Source organism: Medicago sativa, chromosome 5, assembly GCF_051527215.1.
Source record: "Medicago sativa cultivar Bolivia chromosome 5, Bolivia_mono, whole genome shotgun sequence".
Classification (NCBI taxonomy): domain Eukaryota; kingdom Viridiplantae; phylum Streptophyta; class Magnoliopsida; order Fabales; family Fabaceae; genus Medicago; species Medicago sativa.
The window spans coordinates 17,130,083-17,151,835 of record NC_140753.1 but is presented as its reverse complement, the minus strand read 5'-3'; the positions used below and the strand labels follow the sequence as shown (position 1 = coordinate 17,151,835).

At 32.9% G+C, this 21,753-nt stretch overlaps 1 protein-coding gene and 1 pseudogene across 3 annotated transcripts; both read right to left on the bottom strand.

Moving 5' to 3' along the window:
- Window positions 1-1,985: 1,985 nt before the first annotated feature.
- LOC146920616 (disease resistance protein RPM1-like) lies at window positions 1,986-5,613 on the bottom strand. Of its 2 annotated transcripts, none has more exons than XM_085714012.1 (2): window positions 5,097-5,613; window positions 1,986-4,570 (listed from the first exon to the last, which is right to left on the bottom strand). In XM_085714012.1, exons 1-2 carry the CDS (start codon window positions 5,524-5,526, stop codon window positions 2,157-2,159), a joined length of 2,844 nt encoding a protein of 947 aa, XP_085570138.1. In that variant the 5' UTR covers window positions 5,527-5,613; the 3' UTR covers window positions 1,986-2,156. The 2 variants fall into 2 exon arrangements, with proteins under 2 accessions (XP_085570138.1, XP_085570139.1); XM_085714013.1 differs by having other exon boundaries at window positions 1,986-4,567.
- A 10,346-nt stretch (window positions 5,614-15,959) lies between these two features.
- On the bottom strand, window positions 15,960-21,137 carry LOC146920615 (disease resistance protein RPM1-like; annotated as a pseudogene). The gene is made up of 4 exons (XR_015011101.1): window positions 20,545-21,137; window positions 19,159-20,108; window positions 16,393-17,810; window positions 15,960-16,002 (listed from the first exon to the last, which is right to left on the bottom strand). The product of XR_015011101.1 is annotated as a disease resistance protein RPM1-like (transcript).
- Between the last annotated feature and the right edge of the window lie 616 nt (window positions 21,138-21,753).

Genomic DNA, 21,753 nt, shown 5'->3' with positions numbered 1-21,753 from the left:
GTTTGTTTTCATCTTTTTTTTTTGGTTTAGTTGTTTTCTTTTTTTGGTAGTGTTTAGTTGTTTCCTTTAATTAAGGGTTATAATTAACGCTATCATTTAATTTTCTTTTCTATTTCTTATCTGATCCATCAAATGAGGCATTTTCATTCTAAATAATTAAATGACACATTTTAACCTTTATATAATCATTCTAATTTAAATGACATATTAATTACTCTTAAATTGCTTTATCATTATATTATCCTTAATAAATGCGAAAATAACTATATTTGAGAACTATATTAAATTATTAAGTATACAAAAATACATGAAAATTTTGTGTTATAATAATTCATTTTGTGTTATATTTGAGAACTATATTGAATGGATTTTTTTTTTGCTCAAAAAAAAAATCATTTTGGCTTGTTAAAAATACCAAATACGTGAAACTTAGAAAGGAAAAAAAAGAAAACAAAAAGAAAAAAGGCATGATATTGAGACAAAAGATTGAAAATAATACAATTTTTGATTGAAATGGTGGGTGGAATTGCTTGCAAATGGATGATATTTATAATAAAGGGTAGATAACAAAATTAACAATATTATTTAATAGTCCCCACAAAAAAAATTATTTAATAGTAACTATCTAATTGACAAATTAAAGGAGAAAAAAGTCATATATTGATTGTCAAATAAATAAGATGAAATGACACTTAAAGGATTGTGTATTATCTCATATATGGTCAAAAGAAATAAAAAAAGAAACCATGTATATTGCTCAATGGCTGATTGAAGCTTTTGATACATTCTATTGAAGAAAGTACGATAAGTGAAAAGTCGTCATTGTAAAACATGATGAATTTAAGATGTCTTCTTATTAGAAACGGTTTGTCCAAATTAGATGATGTGAACCAATTGTATGCAACCTTTAGGATGACGTTTAACATGTCCAGAGATGTGTTTAAAATCATCAATTAGGATTCATCAAATAAGAGTTCATGTGTAGGATTCATTAAATAAGAGTTCATGTGTAATATACGTTTTTGTGCAAGATAAAAATTCATAAAATAGATATAGATAAAGGCTAAATCAATTTATTGAGATTAATTTATCGACATATAAATTCATTAAATAATATTCAATAAATCTAAGGTATCTAAAATCTAACATCTTGATTCTATATCAAATACAAAACATTGTCTTGACTAAAAATTATATTGGTTGATGTCTCTAACATCTTGATTCTATATCAAATGCAAGACATTGTCTTGACTAAAAATTATATTGTTGATGTTGAACATCTTGAAGTCGTAGAATATAGACACATGCTCTCCAATGAGATCCTGGGAAAGTAACATTATCAATTAACAATTAGATACAAATAAAAAAGAAAATCAACCCCATAATCTACGACCAAGTGATTAAACTTATATGATTTCAAAACACATAAAATACTTGTTTTAACGAAATTTTTTATGGGGGGAAGAGACACATGAAAATAATGAAAAACAAATTGTCTATATATAGGGAAAAAAATCATGGCATGATCAATTTTGATTGGTTGATGAAAACTAAATGAGTCATTGTCCATCTTGATTGGCTAATAAAAAAATAAATGAGTCATAATTCAATTTGATTGGATGATAAGAAAACATTAAATGTGATGAAGAATGTGAAGATGCCACATGTACTTTTGCCCATAGAAGTAAGCTTTTGTATTATATAAAGATGTGCTTTATTTAGGGAGCAAGTTATTTAAGTATTAACCAACTAACTATCTAATTAACTCACTAACAAAATCTAATTGAGTTATTAACTCTCCTAACAATTATATAGAATAAAACTATAAACTGTCAGTAGAGTTGATTGTGATTCAGTTAAGAGTTAGTTGTTAGACTTGGTTAAAGTTGAGTGTCTACGGTCCTGTAAGTACAACTCATAAGGTAAAAAGGCTGCAGAGACATTTGATACGTTAGGGTGCGGAAATAATGAGATTTGATTATATATATTGGAAGAATTATATATATTAATGATCAAATTTACACAAAGTTGAAATAAAACCTACACCTTTATTTTGAGTGCTGACATATATACATGAAACAAATCTGCTCAGTTTGCTAATATACAATATACACAACTTATTCTATATATTTTTGCTATAATTCCCTAATTTAATGCTACACCTTCCACTGATTCCGGCATTCATGGCTTCTCTTGACTGTGCCAGATCGGGGAGAACAATCTCTGAGACTGTCTAGTGCATAGACATCCCAGCCGCCCTCTCTCCAATAGGTAGAATAAACCTCTGGTATATGTGATACTTTCCAGTAATCTTCTCCTGGACCATGTTGGCATATTGTCATCATGAGTTCATCTGGCATATCGAAAAACTCTAGAACTTGAAGTTTAGTCAGGTTTTCAATGCCTGATGGCACCTTCTTCAATGACTCACAACGCCCAATGCTCAGTGTTTCAAGGCAAGGCATTGCACCTTTCCCCACTATCACCTGACTGAGTCCTTCAAATTTGTCGAGGCCTAAAACCTTGAGCTTATTGAACTTCCCACACTTGAAATGCAATGTGTCACCATCATAAACTTGAAGTAGTTCAAGATGTGCAAGGTTTGGCAAATCCTGCAGATATACTAGTGGATCATGTTTCAAACAGCTCCATTTCAGAAACAACCTTGCCAGGTTATGAAGTGAAGGTATCCAGCATGGTAACTCTTTTAGCCTCCCTGACAAATACAATCGTTGAAGAAATGGAGGGGGTGTAGAAAGAGAGGTCAAATCAATAACTTTATTCTCACCCTCAGAAGTAACAGAGAGTGCAGAAAGACTGACTAATTTTTCAATGCAGAAACAAAAATCCTTCCCATCTTCCTCTCTGAGTCTCATGATGCCCAACCTTCTTAGTTGGCTTAGCTCCTTTAACTGTCTTATTATCATTCCGCATCCTTTGTTTGCCTCTACAAAACAAAGCTTTTGCAGTGACTGTAAATTTCCTATTTCAAGGGGGGCTTTAAACCCATATTTGGAGTGAAATTGTGCGTAACCTTCAACTTTAGACTGGTATACAAGAAGATGGCGTAATTTCTTGGCCTTTACTATATCTGCAGGCAATTCTGTAACACAAGTATTCTTGAGATCCAGTGTTTCTAGATTTTGCAACTTTCCTAGTACACAATTTGGAATCGTTTTCACCTGTGTGTTTCTCAAGCTCAGATATGTTAAATGATATTGGTCCACAACCACTGCTGGAAACTTCTTCAAAGGTGAATCTTGATAATCTAAAACACTGAGGAGTTTGAATCCACCTGGAAACAGTTTTCCTAGGGATAAACTTTCATTCACTCCAAACATTAAGAGAGAACGGAGTTGAGAGACAGATATATGTTGCTGTCCATTTGGAATTGGTAGTGTACCTTGAAGTGAAAGTCGTCGAATCTTTTCAGCCCGTATCACAGTCTGTTCTTTGACAATTGTTGCAAAGTTTTGGTCCTTGGACTTCAAAATAATAATCTCTCTCAAAAGATCATGGATCCTCAAAGTTTTGACTCTTCCATCAGATGTTCGCTCTGCTACTTGCAACAAGTTTCTGTTTAGGAGCTTCTTCAGGTAATCCTCTGCAATATCTTCCATTGTTTTTCCTTCTTCGGCTTTGATAAATCCTTCTGCTATCCATAACCGAATCAACCTCATGCGCTGAATCAGATAGTCCTCAGGAAACATGCTTAAGTACAAGAAACAATACTTTAAGTAGTGAGGCAAATCATTAAAACTGAGGCAAAGTACTGTTTTCAGATTATCAAGTTTTCCGTTGATTTGAATTTCAGCTCCAAGACTACGGCAAATCCTATCCCACTCATCTATCCTGTGTTTGTCTTTTGTAGCAAGGACACCACTCATTGCTACAATCGCAAGAGGAAGGCCCTCACATTTTCTTAAGATATAACTACATATGTTAATTAAATATGAAGGGCATCGGTGACCTTGGAAAGTCTTTTTGCAAAATAGATCCCATGCTTCATCTTCTTTCAAGGGTTGCAGGTTATACACCTTACCTTTGGATTCTTTGCTGGAAATAATGGCTAAGTTAGATTTGCGTGTCGTGATCATGATCCTGCTACCATAATTGTTTTTTGGAAGTGCATATCTGACAGCTTCCCATTCATGCCTATGCCACACATCATCAAATACAACCAGGTACTTCCTTCTCTGCAACAACTTTTTGATAATCATCTTCAACTTGTCTCTATGCATGCTTTCCAGGCCTTTTGGAACTTTTCGTCTTATTTCAGAAAAAAGCTTTTGGGCCAAGTCTCTGAGTAGCTCCTCAATTGCACAAGATTGAGAAACAGTAACCCAAGCGCAGGCATCAAAGTGTTTTATCACCTTTGGATCATCATATACTTTTTTCACCAAAGTGGTTTTTCCCATCCCTCCCATTCCGGTAACGGAAATTACTTTGCGTCCCCAAGAACCTTTAATCAACCACCTAACCAACCGATTTTTATGTCTGTCTATGCCCACTAGATCAGTGTTGTCCAAAAGAAGAGCATCTCCTCGTTGATCATGCCATATTTTACCTGCTAGAGAACATGTTTGGTATTGTATTAGTCTGATAAGTGAGAGTTTTGTTATAGAGAAACAAATACATTTCCCTTGTTATATGACTATTTGTTCACTATGAAACACTCCTAATACATATACACCGAACACAACACCGCCACGTATGACCATTAATGATTTAATAAAATAGAAGTGATTGAATATTATCACATAGTGTCAGTCGGTGTCAGGCACTACACACGCAAGTAACAAGAAACGGTGTGATAAGTGTGTAGAAAACACTGATCACACATTTTTTCGTTCTTCTTTTAAATATTTTTTCTTCTAATAGTAACAAGAAATAATAGAAAAAGCAAAATATGGTGTAATTAAAATTTTCCGACTTTTTTTTTTTTGGTAACATAGATTTAGGTGATTTGGATCCTGGGACTCACCAAGGCCAGGGCAAGCCTCAAAGCTCAGGGAGTTCTAATAAAAGTACTTACAGATAATAGCCTCAATATTACTTTAACTTTATCTGGAAAGAGTATTTGCGGTTAGCAGTACCTGTATAAATGGAATTTGAAGCATCTGAAGCAAAGTCTAGTTTTCTGAGGAATCTTTTGTGGATTGAAAAAATAGTTGTCATGCGAGAGTTGATGTTTTTCAACTCATGAGCAATCCGATAACGAGCTTTCATATTCCTGATGCGTAAAAAATCAAAGAATCTGTTTGTATGATTACGCGCTTGGACAAGAAGTTCCAATTCATCAAGAATATCTTCAGTCTCATGAGCAACATCTCTGACTTGCTTAACCCAAACTTTGAGTTCCTCATCACTCTCTTCTAACGCATCGGCAACCTTTAAGAAGGCTCTTATGAGCTCCAATTTTTCTTTCAAATGCACCGCTTCTGCTTCAACCCCTGTGAGCAAATTCACCTCATTCTCGAATACAGGTACAAGCCTTTGGAGAAGAAAATTCACAGCCTCTTCCATGATCTCTAGATTAGTCAAAATACCCTCAGTGACCGAACACTAGGTTTCTAATAGAGACAAAGTTTGATATGCTAACCAGATTTTAGACTGTTATTATCTACATGAAAAGCTTTGCTTTATAATAGCTTTCTCATAGCCATAAAACTCTATTTGGTGGTTATTATATTATAATATAGTATAATAATAACGAATATTCTTCCTCAGGAATGCAATGTCTGGTACACTCCAATTGGCTACCCAAGAAATGAGGTTTTTCACTTCATTTTACAAGTAAAGAAATAAGATAAAGATGCACGACTTTTCTCATTACCTGAAATTGATATGAGGTCATCACATAAGTAGATAACTAATTTTCTATAAAGAAATGAAACATAATATGCTGCAAGAGTTTGTGCGTTCAACCAAAAGCTATGAAACAATAACACTGACACAAACACGTAGATACCAATATTAATTTGATAAAAAAGTGATCGAATGTAATTACACTGACATTAATACATGTTAGAGAGTGAGCACGTCTTCAATCTAAAGTGCCGATGTTAGATAGGGTAAAAGTAATCTTAAAGTTTAAAAGAGAAGGAATCTTAAACTACTACTATTGTTTATGAAGCTAAAAACAGGAATTGTTTATAGAATAAAAAGAAGCGCGTGAAGTTTGTCAACTTTTTCTTTTCAATATATAATGTTAACCAGTGCCCCGGGGGCACTGGTTAAGGAATTATAAAGGAATTTTTGTCTTGAAAATTGTGTATTCTACTTTTTGAAAGTTAAAAAAGTGTTTTTTTCAATACAAAACTTGACTTTTCTTTCTACTTTTAGTTTCTTAACTAGTGTCCCGGGGGCACTGGTTAACAAGACCCTCAATATATATATAAACCATTATTTACACTTGAATAGAAGGCAAGCGGGCAACAAGCTGCGCCGCTAGACCTTTTTGGATGACAAAACCAATCCTCATGAACACACTGTAATATGCAAGGGACATAGTTGATGATCGAACTCGGGATTCGCTATTTATTCATTTTAAGGGGTGAAATTCTAGTTACTAAACTAGTTGATCAAGAAAAAATATATTTTCTACGGGCCAATTTGTTTTACTACACTTTAGTGAATAAAAAAGTGTACTAGCGGTATTAAAATAAATCAAAAAAGATTTTGGGAAAGGATATGGAACTATTTGCTTGCGTATGCCAAGGTATATGCTGAATTGTAGAAGAAGCAAGAATCTTTGCAGGCTTGTTGAAAAATCGGCTCACAATATATTACACGTTTAGAAATAGAAATATGCATACATAGAAACTGAATGTGTTGAACTAGCAAAATTACTTGCATATTAAAATATTGAGCATATTATGGATACACTCGCATTATTCGTCGCTTTTAAACCGTAAGCTTTGACATGGTGCCATTGTGAGGACATGATGAGTTATATATTTGACATTAATAAGAATATTGTTCATTGATCATAACTATACCATGTTGATTGTAATGGTCAAATTGAGTGAAGAATGATAAACTTAGAAGGAACCCCTACTGTAATTGTAAAGGGACTTATTATTAATATTATAAATAGACAAACTATGGATGATGTTCAAAGGCAGTTTAGTCGCTTGTATTATGTAAGGGGACTTATGGACCGACCTTCGATGTAATTTACATAAGAGAAAAAAATGTTTGCCTTGCGTGGGAAGAAATGGCCTCTATTAGATATAATGAAACGCTGTTTTCAAACATTATCCATATTAACAAGCTATGTTGAGATATAATCCTCTATAAAAAGTATGAGATATATTGGACTATGTAAACTGTAATTAGATTGAGTTAGTTCTTTTCGTGGGTTTTTTATTAACAAGAAACTCAAATTGGTCATTGACTTGGTAAAAGTATTAGCCACTTATTGAACAACAGGAGTCACTTATTGAACCCATAATTTCTTTACAAAGTTGCCATAACATGGTTTGGTAAGGTATATTGCATATCCAAAATATGGGATCTGGTTCTCCTCCTCATATTGAAATTCAATTATCAATGGAAGGGACGTGTATATATTTAAATTATGAGATCTAATTAATAATTAGCTTTAGAAAAATGATATAACAAATCTATCCAAATGATTTGTCTAATAAAATCCTGAACTATCCAATCAGAAATCGAAGTGTAGAACCCATCATTGCTCTTGTCTACCTATTAGATCCTATATATAACACTCCTTTATCCAAAATTGACATAATCAACAAATTTGTATCCTCACAAGTTGAAATTTAATGTGAGGTCTCACCATTAAAACTAAAGGTCATGTTAACTAGTACTTTTTCTACTACTTTATGATTTTCAATGCCTTCAAACGTTGTTTGACTTCATACTGTTGTTCTCCTACTGATTTTTGAAATTTCTGCTGATGTTTTCATCCATTTCCAATGCTATGAAGATATAATAATTAATTAATGTTCTTACAATTGTGCTATTTTTCTCTACTACGTGGCTATAAAACATTATTCTAAACTTGGTTTGAGGCATTTCTTTTATGTGATTTATAATTCATTTCATCTTTATATTATCTCTCAACTTCCTTGCATGATCACTTTGTATGCTTGGGTAATGATAAACTGTAAATTTTAGATTTGGGTTGATTCAGAGGGGGATGAAAATGATGCTTGCATATGTGTTTAGATTCTACCAATGCATGCTCTAGATATCCTCAAATTGGTAATTGCATGTGTAATTGTTATTGACATTGCAATGAAAATAATAGAATCGGTGTGTTGAATGGTTCAGGAATTAGGATCCGAACCAGGTTCAGATCCTAACTCCGAACCTAGTTAAATGAAATTGAGGGTAGATTGGGTTTTAACTATCAAACTAAAGCGATCGGGAGTTAGGACTCAAGACGGTTTTTTTTTTGGAAATTCGAGGAAACTGTGAGCATTTTGAGGGCCTACTGAGTAGCTTTCAGAAACTATCTCGGAGTCGGAGCTGATTAAGCCCAAGAAGCTTGCTGAGTTTGAAATAAGAAAGATTACAAGCCCATCACATGAAGCTAATATCAAGGGAGCTACTACCTCCCCTTACAATTTTCCTTTCATGAAACTTTTTTTTTTTTAAACAAAATGTCTTTCTTCCTAAAATCATCCTTATCCCAAGGTTTTAAATAGTATTTGCAGTGACAGTTGTGATTGCATCTCAAATGCTGCAGAAAATTGTGGTAAAAAATGGCCGATGCACCTCAATAGCATCCGTGTTGTGGTTTTGACAATCACAAATACCATTATGTCACGGCCTAGATCACCGTCACATACCTTTACTTGAACCCTCCCCCACCCCAACCATTCCCTTTAAAGTTTAATCTCTTCCTCTTCTGCCAACAATATCCTTTCTGCACAAGATCATAGTATTTTATTTCTCTTGTAGTCTTACTGTTATAAACTTTTGTTGTCAATGTGAATCCCAAGCTACTGTTGTACTGTTCCATTATTTTTGTTAATGATTTCTTGTACCTATAAGAACTATATTATATGATAAAGAAAAAACACAACCAGCCAAGCAATTATGAAGTACTAGTCATGGAAACCGACAGCTACAAAAGAACCATAAATTGAACATACATTTTTATTCTGAAATCTCAAAGAGTTCACAAAAACAGATTACGCTCCCTGATTTATTTGGTTGAAACTTAACATAAATTTGATGTCACTTGTGCATACTACATAATGGAAAACTAAAAAAATTCCATCTGTTAAGCATACAACATGATTGCAATATTTAAAAGAATAAATAAATCAAACACCAAAGTTAAACCTTCCAAAGAGTAGGAAGCTCATGTTGGAAATTTAGGTCTTAATAAAAACAGATTTCATAAAACATGTTCAACAATTTCGAATCAAACAGCGGAAGCAAAGAAAACATTGAACATGATTATGATCGTATCTACGACATGTTTGATTTATCAAGGATATTAAGAATTAGGGTATTAGGAATACCTGGATAAAGCTTTCATGTAGCCCTCTCGACAACGGCAATAAGGAGAGAAGGTGATCTGAAACAAACATCAACATCAACACGGTTAGCGGCGGCTGATTTGGTTCTTCCTCAACCGGTACCTTTATGCCTCAAATTCTCTTCAGATGGGGAGAAGAGAGAGTTTTGCCGTGTACGGTATATTGGGGACCATAGCCTATTTTATATTGGATGACCATTAGGGTTTCCCATTATTCCGTTAATGGGCCATCCAGACATCCACTCATATTGAGTCCATATCCATTAATTAATTAATTAATATTCTAAATAGAAATCTAATAGCCTTATTACTTAATTTGATCACTAATCAACTAAGGCTCACAATTGATAAATAACTAATATAATTATTATTACGATATTTGCCCACATAATGATATTGGAATATAATAAAATAATAAAATATTCCAACAATCTCCCACTTGGGCTACATATCTTAATAATTATATCAGAATTCTTTAGGCGCGCATCCGAATGCTATTTATCTTTAGATTTCAACTTTACAATCTGGTCCACCTCATACATTAATAATGGGACCACCGCGGCTGTCGTCACTGACGTATAACGTGACGGAACCCCGACGACCACCATATCAATGCACTTGATGACATAGATCGATATGGATGAGTGACATGGAAATTTCATGTAATGTGATCTCTAAATCATGTCTATTTCCAACTGATCCAACTTAAAAATTTCGTGAGATCAAACTGAAGTTTGCAAATTTAATATTTGCACAAAATGATACAGTAATGGTTATAATAAACATAACCTCATGAACTTTACTTCTGCAGAAAATCATAGCATAAAGTCTGTATCAATACCAAAACAAAAGTATAGAACATAAAATAAAGGAGACTCCCACTAATCCAAGACATCCTTAATGACAACAACCATATGAAAAGACCTTAGGTGGTGTCATGTCTTTGATTAGTGGTATAGCTAGCATAAAGTTTGTCTCTACATGCATGTTCTATCATTCAACAACAATAATCTATAAGGCAATAAACTTTATAAAGGTTGTTGAATAACTATAAGACTGAATTATGTCATTATATAACTTGAGTGGTCTTTCAATACCTTTAACAATATGCAACCAAGTGACATAAATACTTACAGTAATTTCCTGAATCAGGATGTGTATTATATACAGACATCCAAAAGCCAGAGTCTGACATACTAATGATCTCCAAATTGTCAGATTTCTAATGTGAGCATAAGCTCTCTTGTTCTCTTTAATAATCCTTATGGTTGCCTTTTTAACAATTCAAACTTTGAATTGCTCAAGTATCTGCCAAACAATCTTATTATATCCGCTATTTCCAAATGCGTATAATAAAATCATATATAAGAATCCTATAGGCAAAGCTTAGGAAAATACTTAAATTTCTGAATTCATATACTTCCTAATGGGCAATATTTGAGACTGAAAAGTCTCTCTCGGTGATTGAGGTCATCCAAAAATTATGTCATTTCATTTTCAACTTTATTGATATAACTCTTTTGTGATATCCGAATAATACCTTGAGAAGAATCTCTAAGTATTGAAATGCCTAATACAAAAGAGGTGTCTCCAGGATCTTTCATCACTAACTTTTGTTAGAGATTTCCTTGGTTTCACATAACAAACATATATCATAGTTGACCAAATAAAATAAAATTGACATATTAAACTAGGAATATAAACTTACTCCCACTGAACTTGCTAAATCCACAATTCTCCATAATATTATCTCAAAACCAAATGAGACAATTACTTTATGAGAATTTGTGGTAACACTAAAGAGACAAATTTCTTAACATATAAGTGGATCATGACTTTGCAAATCATTTACTCTGTATCAATTGACACAAAAGTTTTATTCGGCTGCACCATATTCTATCATTAATGTCACCATTAAGAAACACTATATTTAAATCCATCTTATGCAGCTCCATAATTATAATAAGCAAACTAGTATCATGACTTTCTTAATAGAGTCTTTCAAATATACTAAATAGAATTTCTCTTTTCAGTCAATTCTTAATGACACTAGAATCCCTAGTTCTTGAGGGTGTTGAGTTTGATCTATATGAAATAATTTCTTAACTTGATTGAGAGGAAGAACAATAATGTCCTCACGAGGATCCAAATATACTATAATAATAGTAACTATATGAATTAGTTTAGAACTAATTCTTCCTCATTTAATTTTGTTCTATTACCATATCTCTCCCCCAAACTCAATATCCTCAAGAAAACTTAACAATTTATGTCTCAAAATTTTCTTAATTTGTGGGACGAAAACTTATAGTATTTAAAACCTTAAACAATATAGAATGTCACAAGTCATAACTGAATTGTCTCTAATAATTGAACTTAAAAGACACATTGAATCATCATAAAATAAAAAACTTAAAATATCTTGATTCATTCAAAGAGAGAAATTAAAACAAAAAAATAAATAAATCCAAGCAATGATTCACCAAATAGTCTTTTAAATACAAAAAATAATCCATTAATGACAATCGAAAAATAGTTCAAAAAATAAATAAAGCAATCTTTATCGACTTTGTCCATTCTAAATTGATATATCTTTCAACATCATCAGACATAAGTCAATCAAGACTACTTTTCTTTATTTGCCCTTATCTTTTTGAGGTATTTTCTGAATGAGCACTATTTTATTTTCTCTTGCTTCAACTTTTCCTTATTTGCACACTTTATGAATTGATCATTTAAATGATCATTTCTAACTGAAATAGTTATAAACTTAATTGTGCAAAGAGAATACTAAATACTGAATTCTCGAACAAGTCATATGATAGTCGAAATTACTGAATTTTCGAACAAGTCATAGATAGTCGAAATTATAGTGTCTTAGCAAGATTAAATATTTACATAATGTGCTCCTAACATTTTCTTTGCCTAATAATCTTAATGAAATACTTACTCTCCAACGAGAGCTTGTCTTTCTCTATATTGCTTTTGAAACCACCTTAGTTTAAGCAAAGAAAATATGACAAAAAAAAAAAAAATTTGTCATCTTAAACAATACCTCTAATATATATGATATTTTAGCTTTATGATCACACGTGACCTATGGAATTTGGTTTATACTCACTTGTCAAACTTGATTCTCACATTAGGTACTGAATTTGTGAGAGAATGTGAGTTTCACCATCCTTATCTAAGGTCTTGATCCAAGAACAATATCAATGTTCTTCTTTAAATCCTAAATTAGAATTTTAAGAGTTAAAGAATTTAACTCAAATTAGCAGATACATAAACTATATTAGTTTAGAGAGAACAAGAGTAGCAAAAGCACTCACTAAATTACATAGTGCATCATCAATATCAAGTCTTTAAACAATAATATCAATTGCTAGTGGTATTCTATAACAATGATCAAACAATGACAATTTACTATGACAGAATAAATTCTTATAATTGTCGTGTGTTTACCATCACAAGTGTAGATGTAAACTCTTAAATACTTGAATGAGTTTACATTCACACAACATTAGTAGACATGTCAAAATTAATTAATTGTAAGACATGCACAATTGATCTTTATTTGTAAATTAAAAGACAAAAACAAGATACCAAGCGCACCATTAAAACACAATCTTTTGATTGCTAAGAATTAATTGCAAGCAGTACTCTCAATGCAATGATCAAATATTGGTAATAAGTCCTGCCAGATAATGGGTGCCTTTTGACATCCTCATTACCCACATGGAAAAACTTAAAAGTCTTGTCAGATAATGGGTGTCTTTTGACATCCTCATTACCCACATGAAAAATTTAAGAATTACCACATATTTATCATCACAAGTTGTAAATTAAAAGACCAAAAACAAGATACCAAAGCACCATTAAAACACAATCTTTTGAATGCTAAGAATTAACTGCAAACGGTAATCTCAATGCAATGATCAAATATGGTAATAAGTCCTGTCAGATAATGGGTGCCTTTTGACATCCTCATTATCCACATGGATAAAACTTAAGAAGTCCGGTCAGATAATGAGTGTCTTTTGACATCCTCATTATCTACATGGAAAAACTTAATAATTACCGCATATTTACCATCGCAGGTATGTAATTATCCGGCCAAACTGCGCCTTCCTTTTGGCCGACTAAAACAGCTCGCATGAACAATTACATACTACATCTTTTGTAATTCTAACTGAATCAAATCTACGCAACAGAGGTTACTTTTGCAACTTGTTGTTTCAACCAACTCAACCAAAATTACTAGACAATTCAATAAATGAATTTAAGTGGGAATGATCTTAACTTTACAAGCCAAATGGGAAATGTCTTAAATTTACAAGGCACTACCGACTTAATGTAGGCCGAATTAGTTCATTATGATTTATGTCGCTAAATAACCATAAGGCCACTCAGCAACTCTTAAGTGTGAAGACAAATTCACAATAATTGAAAAGAAGATGCAAGTCCCAAAATCACACCAATGTGTGTATGACAATGCATTTACAATTATCGCATAAAGTGACAACAACAAACATAGCATGAAATATATCCAAAATGCATGATAAAGACAAAGTATTATTGTAGAAAACTTAATAACCATAAACTCAAATATGATAATCATGCTATAACCAAATATTCAATTTTAAGTCAAAAGAAAATTGAATCTTTTATGCCAAAAATATTCATGTCATAATTGATTCACATATACACTTAATGATTCTTTAAATAAAGGAACAAATAATTCTAGAACCAGTTATTTCCAACATAAAGAAAACAAATCTTTATATGCTTAAAAAATAAACAAACAGCTCTAGACTCCATATTTTCCAAAGTTAGAAGAATCAAATCTTTAAATCATGTAATACAATTTCTTCATAATATTTTGAGATGTGTTGTTAAACACTATTCAAAAGAGACAATAAATTTTATAAATAATACTCCCTCCGTTTCAAAATGAGTGTCGCTTTAGCCAAAAAAATTTGTTTCAAAATGAGTGTCGCTTTCAGTTTCCAATGCAATAATAACTTTTTCTTTTCAATTGTACCCTCCAATTAATACTTTGCACACTACTTCCAAAGTATTACTTTTAAAACTAACCAATAGTCAATAAGGATAATTTGGTAAAATAACCATTCTCTTTCTCTTAATCATTGCATATCTTAATATGTGTGTAAACACCTAAAACGACACTCATTTTGAAACGGAGGGAGTATATGAGAACCAAATATATATTAACTTTGTTTGTCTATTTCTCAAAATTATGTTCAGAATATAAACTCCATGTGAACCAAAATTCAAAAACGAAATATGTGATGATGAACAAAAATAAGCCAGATCAAAATTCTTATTTGGTGATTTCACGCATTGATCCCGAAACACAATAATTGCTTTATAAAACTCTTTAATAAGCAAAAAAAGATATATTTAAAAGGATGTCATACTATCCTCAAACAAAAAAAAATTGCAACTGAATCCGGACACATAAACACGTTGATAATCCTTATCTTAGGTAACAAACCCATCCCCACACGTGATAATTTAATTTCCATAAAAATTTGCAAATACAAAATTATCACCTTCTGGATCCAAAATAATTGTGTAATGAATAAATCAAATCAAAACATTAAACAACTACATACATAAAAAAAAACTTATAAGGATCCAAAGTTCATGGAAAACACACTACTAGATTTTGAACGAAATAATTGGCTAAGGACTTGCATACGACATATCAACCCTTATTTCTTTAACCGACTGAAAAAATAATGAGCGAAATTTGAAGCCTAAAAGAGAAACACCAGAAATTGAATAAGAGTGTATATGGAGCAAACTGAATTCCAATACACCGATTGTGATCTCCGGTAATCAAAACAAATAAACATAAAGATTTGTTTCAAAATTAAAGAAACAAGTCAAGCTTAATTTATTATTTAAACCAAAAATGATAATCACATATCACCATTCAATTTTGAAAATAAAAATAATATTTCCAAACACATATTTCAGCCAGTAATCTTTAAGGAAATGGAAAGCAAAGTTTATGGAAAGGAAAATTCAGGTACAATCGAAAAGAAAGAAAAAAAAAATGTTATACGCTTTTTACCGAATGCATATAACATGCCACATATCATGTACATCATATCGAAATCAAACAAAACCCCAAATTTAAAATTAGGGTTCATAAAAAATAGGGTAAAACTTAACACCCAATGTAATTCAATTCAAACAATTCCAATAAATCAAACATGAAGACCCGCTCTGATACCACTTGTTGGAAATTTAGGTCTTAATAAAAACAGATTTCATAAAACATGTTCAACAATTTCGAATCAAACAGCGGAAGCAAAGAAAACATTGAACATGATTATGATCGTATCTACGACATGTTTGATTTATCAAGGATATTAAGAATTAGGGTATTAGGAATACCTGGATAAAGCTTTCATGTAGCCCTCTCGACAACGGCAATAAGGAGAGAAGGTGATCTGAAACAAACATCAACATCAACACGGTTAGCGGCGGCTGATTTGGTTCTTCCTCAACCGGTACCTTTATGCCTCAAATTCTCTTCAGATGGGGAGAAGAGAGAGTTTTGCCGTGTACGGTATATTGGGGACCATAGCCTATTTTATATTGGATGACCATTAGGGTTTCCCATTATTCCGTTAATGGGCCATCCAGACATCCACTCATATTGAGTCCATATCCATTAATTAATTAATTAATATTCTAAATAGAAATCTAATAGCCTTATTACTTAATTTGATCACTAATCAACTAAGGCTCACAATTGATAAATAACTAATATAATTATTATTACGATATTTGCCCACATAATGATATTGGAATATAATAAAATAATAAAATATTCCAACAGCTCATGAGTCCTCTTTGCGCTACTGTGATTGGAATCACTCTCTCTTTCCCCAAAAGTCTCTAATGAATAAACATCCCAACCACCATCCCTCCAATAAGTAGAATAAACTGTTGGAACATTTTGTACTCTCCAATAATCTGCCCCTACATTTGGACGGAGTGCCATAATCAATTCATCAGGCATATCGAAGAACTCGATTGTTTTTAGCTTAGTTAAGTGTTCAATGCCTAATGGTACATTCATGAATGAACCACATTGTTGCATGACCAACTTCTTAAGACCTTGCATTGCTCTTTCTTCAATTATCATATATTTGAGTCCTTCTAAATCATCAAGGCCTAAAACCTTTAGACTTGGAAACCCTTTTGCATTGAAATTCAGTGTATCACCAACATAAACTTGAAGAAACTCAAGATGTCGAAGATTTGGCAAATCTTGAAGATACACACGAGGATCCTCCTTTAACCTGCTCCATTTTAAGAAAACTTTGACCAAACTCTTGAGAGAAGTTATCCATTGAGGAAACTTCTCTAAACGGCCGCTCAAGTATAGCTGCTGAAGATACTGAGGAGGCTTCAAAATGTTGTGAATATCGATTATCTCGTCATCTTTTATTGCAGTTATGTTAAGTGATCTAAGATGGATCATCTTCTCAATGGATGAACACAAAGCAGCACCATCTTCTTTCCTCATTTTTCTTATGCCTAGCCTCCTAAGTTGAGTAAGTTTTCCTAGCTCAACCATCAAGGTTGCACTTCCTTGATCTACCTCTATGAAACAAAGCTTCTGCAATGATAGCATGTTTCCTATAGGTGCAGCCACCTTGAAGCCATGCCTTGAGTGAAAATGAGCATAGGATTCAATTTCGTAGCGATACACCAGGAGATGGCGTAACCGTTTCAGCTCTGCAACTTCAACAGGCAATTCCGTGACATAAGTGTGTTTAAGATCCAATGTTTACAAGTATTTCAGCTTCTTAATTGAACTTGGAATGTTTTTCACCTTTGTATTCTTCAAACTTAGATGCTTCAGAAGGTAAAGGTTGACAATTTCAACAGGAAAAGCCTCCAAAGGTGCATCCTGCAAGTCTAACACATTGAGCAACTTAACACCAGTCAAGGAGCATAATTCATGGATAGAAAAATGATTGATTGAATCTGATAATGCAAACATTAGCAGAGACCTAAGTTTGAATATGGTCTTATTTTGTTTAAGTACATTGTGTGATGAATTTATGACCGATAAACGACGAACTCGTTCCGGCCATACCATATCTTGTTCTTTGGCTATTGTTGCAAAGTTCTGATCCCTGGACTTGAAATTAACAATCTCCCTTAGAAGGTCATGCATTCGACAAGTCTTCATCCTTCCATCACTAGTTTTTTCTACCACTTGGAGCAAACTTCTGTTCAAAAGCTCCTTAAGGTAATGATGAAAGTCGTTTTTAGCATCAAACAAGATAAGTATTTGTGTATCGTCTCCACAGGGAATAGTGCGTTATCAAGGACAGTTTAACATCAATTATCATTCCAAGTATTAAGAGTACTTGTTTGTTTGAATTGAAATGTAACTAGCTAAACTAATTTCAAAAAGTAAAAGTTGAGATAAACAAGGATTGAAACTTGTTAGGAGTAGAGTTCCTTAACCAAGTGTCACACGTAACCTAATGATCCATACGAATTCTAGCTTTGTAAACAACATTATCACAATCAATTCTAAACTATCCTTCGTGTCCAAAGTGATATAATTAACTCTAAGGTATCGTTTAAACATTCGTGTCCAAATCCCTTAAACGATAACAAAGTCGATCAAATAACCTAATCGACCGTGTCCAGCCTGATTAGGTATCCGAAAGCATTTAACTCTTGATTATGGTGATTATCACAAGATTAACAAAGATGTCAAGTAAGTTAACCTAAAATATATTGCTACTCTAGCTCTAGATTCAAGAGTTTGTGTCCAAAGCATCTTGAATCTCATTGAAAGCATTAACACAAGAATAACAACAATATTGAATATAAATTGCTAGAACCATATATTGCAAGATCAAAAGATTACATGTTTAGCAAGGATCAAGTACCTCTCATCCCAACAAAGGGTATTTAGCTACACATCATCATGGAAGCCTTGCAAGGATGGATTGAAAAGGAAGGAACCATTACACTTGTGATGTCTCAACAAAGGAATAAAGATCCAACTTCCAAAACCACTCTCACTCTATATGATCTACCTTACTTCTCTCTATAAAATTACAAGTTAAAAGCTATGAAAAACTAAGAGAAAAGGATCCTAAAAATATCTAAGAAGATCCCAACATAATAATTTCAAGGAATAGCAAGTGGGCATTTAATAGCCTCTGTTCTGCTTGAGCTCGCAGATGCGAGCAGCATCACTCGCAGATGCGAGTGATTCTTCTAGTCCAATGAGATGCTGCCACGTCATAAATGAGGAGGTCAAACCGCCCTAACTCGCATCTGCGAGTAAGGGAGCTCGCAGTTGCGAGCTGCTCGCATTGGCACTCGCAGTTGCGAGTTTGAGTGTGAGTTGCATGCCTCTTGGATCAGCTTCTGCCCAAATAGTACTTTTTCATGATGTTTGGTCTTTGATCAGTGTCTTGAGGCTAATTCCTGCATAAAAGGATAGAGTAAGATATATAAAGCGTAATAAGGCATTTAACACTTATTTCTCGGCTTTTCCTTCAATAACTTGTAAAACAAGTAACAAAAAGTGCATGAAATATAACATGAAATTAACACTTCTTGGCACTTATCAGGTAACGATCTGCAACTTCCTCTAGCGTCTTACCATCTTCACCATTTACAAATCCTTCAGCTATCCACAATCGAATCAATCTCATACGCTCGATAGCGTGAAATTCTGGAAAGATGCTTAAATACAACAAACATCTTTTAAGATGGTAAGGCAATTCATTGAAACTTAAGGAAAGTACTTTTTTCATATCTTCGAGTTTGTCATTGCCTTCAATTTCAGAACCAAAACTTCTGCAAACTATCTGCCACTCTTCTATATTTGATCTTCCTCTTGTAGCCAAAGCACCACTTATTGCCACAATTGCTAGTGGTAACCCTCCACACAATTTCAAGATATTTCTACAAACTTCTTCAAGATGTGGAGGACATGAGTTATTATTACCTTGAAATGTCTTCCTACAAAAAAGAGACCAGGCTTCTTGCTCAGGTAAGAATGCAAGGTGAAAATCCTTACCTAATTCAGCACGAGTTATATCTTTTTTGCGCGTCGTAAGCATCACTCTACTTCCGCTGTTGTTATTAGGCAAGGAACGCTTCACGGCATCCCATACTTTCACATCCCATACATCATCAAGAACAATTAAATACCTGCTTCTCTGAAGCAAATTCTTTATCAACTCTTTTAGCTTGTCACTTTTCATCCTTTCAACTGCTTCTGGAACTGGTTTTCCAATGAGAATATGAATCTGTTCAACAAGGTCTTTCAGTAACTCTTCCATATTGAAAGATTGAGAGAGATTCACCCAAGCATGCATCCTGAAACGTTTCTTGACTTTAGGATCATCATAGACTTGTTTCGCTATTGTAGTCTTCCCTAAACCTCCCATACCATAAATTGTAATCACTTCTCTATTTAATTCATCTTTGAAAAGCAAATCACACAGCTGTTTCTTTGGTTGTTCAATTCCAACTAAATCAGCTTCCTCTAGCAAAAGGGCATCACCTGTTGGAATGTATGTTTAAAAATATATTAGTTATTTATCAATCAGAAATTTTTAATTGATTAGTTATCAAATTATGTAATAAAGTTAATTATATTTCTAATTTGATAATAAATAAAATAATTCTTTATATGGACTAAATTATGAGTGAATATTTACTAATGTCATGTCTCAGAATAACAAAATCTCAACAGGCATAAGGAGTACCAGTTGAGGGAGAAGCACAAACCATAGGTGTTCATTAAGTATTTTTTGGATTGCTGCTGAGAGACTCTTAATATCTTTGATAAATCAACATGTCGAAGATCCTAAGGTTGTTTATATACATGTTCCTATATTTATTTGACTACCGTACTAAAGTATGATTATAGTTCTAATTTGTGTATTAAAGATGTCTTGTATGCAATTAGTTATTATCAAAATTAATTTCAACATCACCTTGACTATCAAGCCTTGATGAAAACCTTTGACTTGAGCTTGAAGCTACATCAGGTATGATTGGACGCCTATGCAAGATAACTTCAACTTTTGATTTGATTCCTTGTATATTTAAAGCTATTTTGTGTCTAGCTTTCATGGTCTTAATGCCGAAAAGAATCTTGTGAAAAAAAGAACTAATTTTTCCTTGTTGATGATCGACAAGGCGAAGATAGTATATATTCATCTATAGCATCTTCCATGTCTTGAGCAATAACTCTTACCCTTTTAACCCATACTTTGAGTTCAGGGTCTTTGTCTTCTATTGAATCAGCTACCATCAAGATGGCTTTGTGGTGTTCGAGTTCGTCTTTGATGTATTGAACATCTTCACGGACGCCTCTTTGTAGATTTACCTCTTCTTGAAGTAACCATGTTAGCTTCTCCAACAAAAATGATACTGAGCTATCTGCCATTTTTATTTTCTTTTCACTTTTTTAGACCTTTTTGCCTTTATTGTCAACAGTTTTTTTGCTCTCTAGATGAGAAAAGTTTCAAGAACTTGATGATGAGAATTCTGAGTATTTTTCTCTCTCTTTTTCTATGACTTTTTTTTTTATGACTAGTTGCAATTGCAAATGAGTGCTGAGATTTATGGATTCTTTTTCTTGTTTTGCTGGTGTGCTTATATAAACTATTTGCATGCCTTTCAAGGAAATTGTCAACCATCATTATATAATATAGTCTTCGTTTTTTGTTTGACAATTTTTTTTGTTTGTTTTAAGTCCCTCTAAATATAACACATTATTCTTTCCATGTTGTTTTATTTTAGGTACCTGTAATATATTCAATATTTGATTTCTTTACTTGGGGGAGGACTAGCATATTTAAAACAAAATAATCTTGCATAGATATTACTTTCATTGGATTTACAAGATCGATTTGCTACGTACAGACTAAGGAGTGGAGTGTAAGCAATGATGTAGAAAATCGATCTTGCATAGAAAATTGAGTAATGATTAGTGAAGTCATTTGAATCTAAGATAACAACCTCAGGAACAATCCAGATAACAAATTGAAAAAGCTTGTTTTAGACTTTTGGTGAAAGAAGCAATCTATTAAAAAAAAAGTTTTTGCTCAACAAAAGTTTTTAGTCAAGAAGCATACTTTGATTTTTTTTTTTTTGCTTGCTAAACAAGCATGCTTTGATTCGAACGCAATATATATTTA

Coding starts and splice junctions, on each gene's coding strand:
- LOC146920616 (XM_085714012.1), bottom strand. CDS start 5,526: ATGGAAGAGGCTGTGAATTTTCTTCTCCAAAGGCTTGTACCTGTATTC. Junction 4,571..5,096: donor TTCAAATTCCATTTATACAG/GTACTGCTAACC, acceptor CATGTTCTCTAG/CAGGTAAAATATGGCATGAT.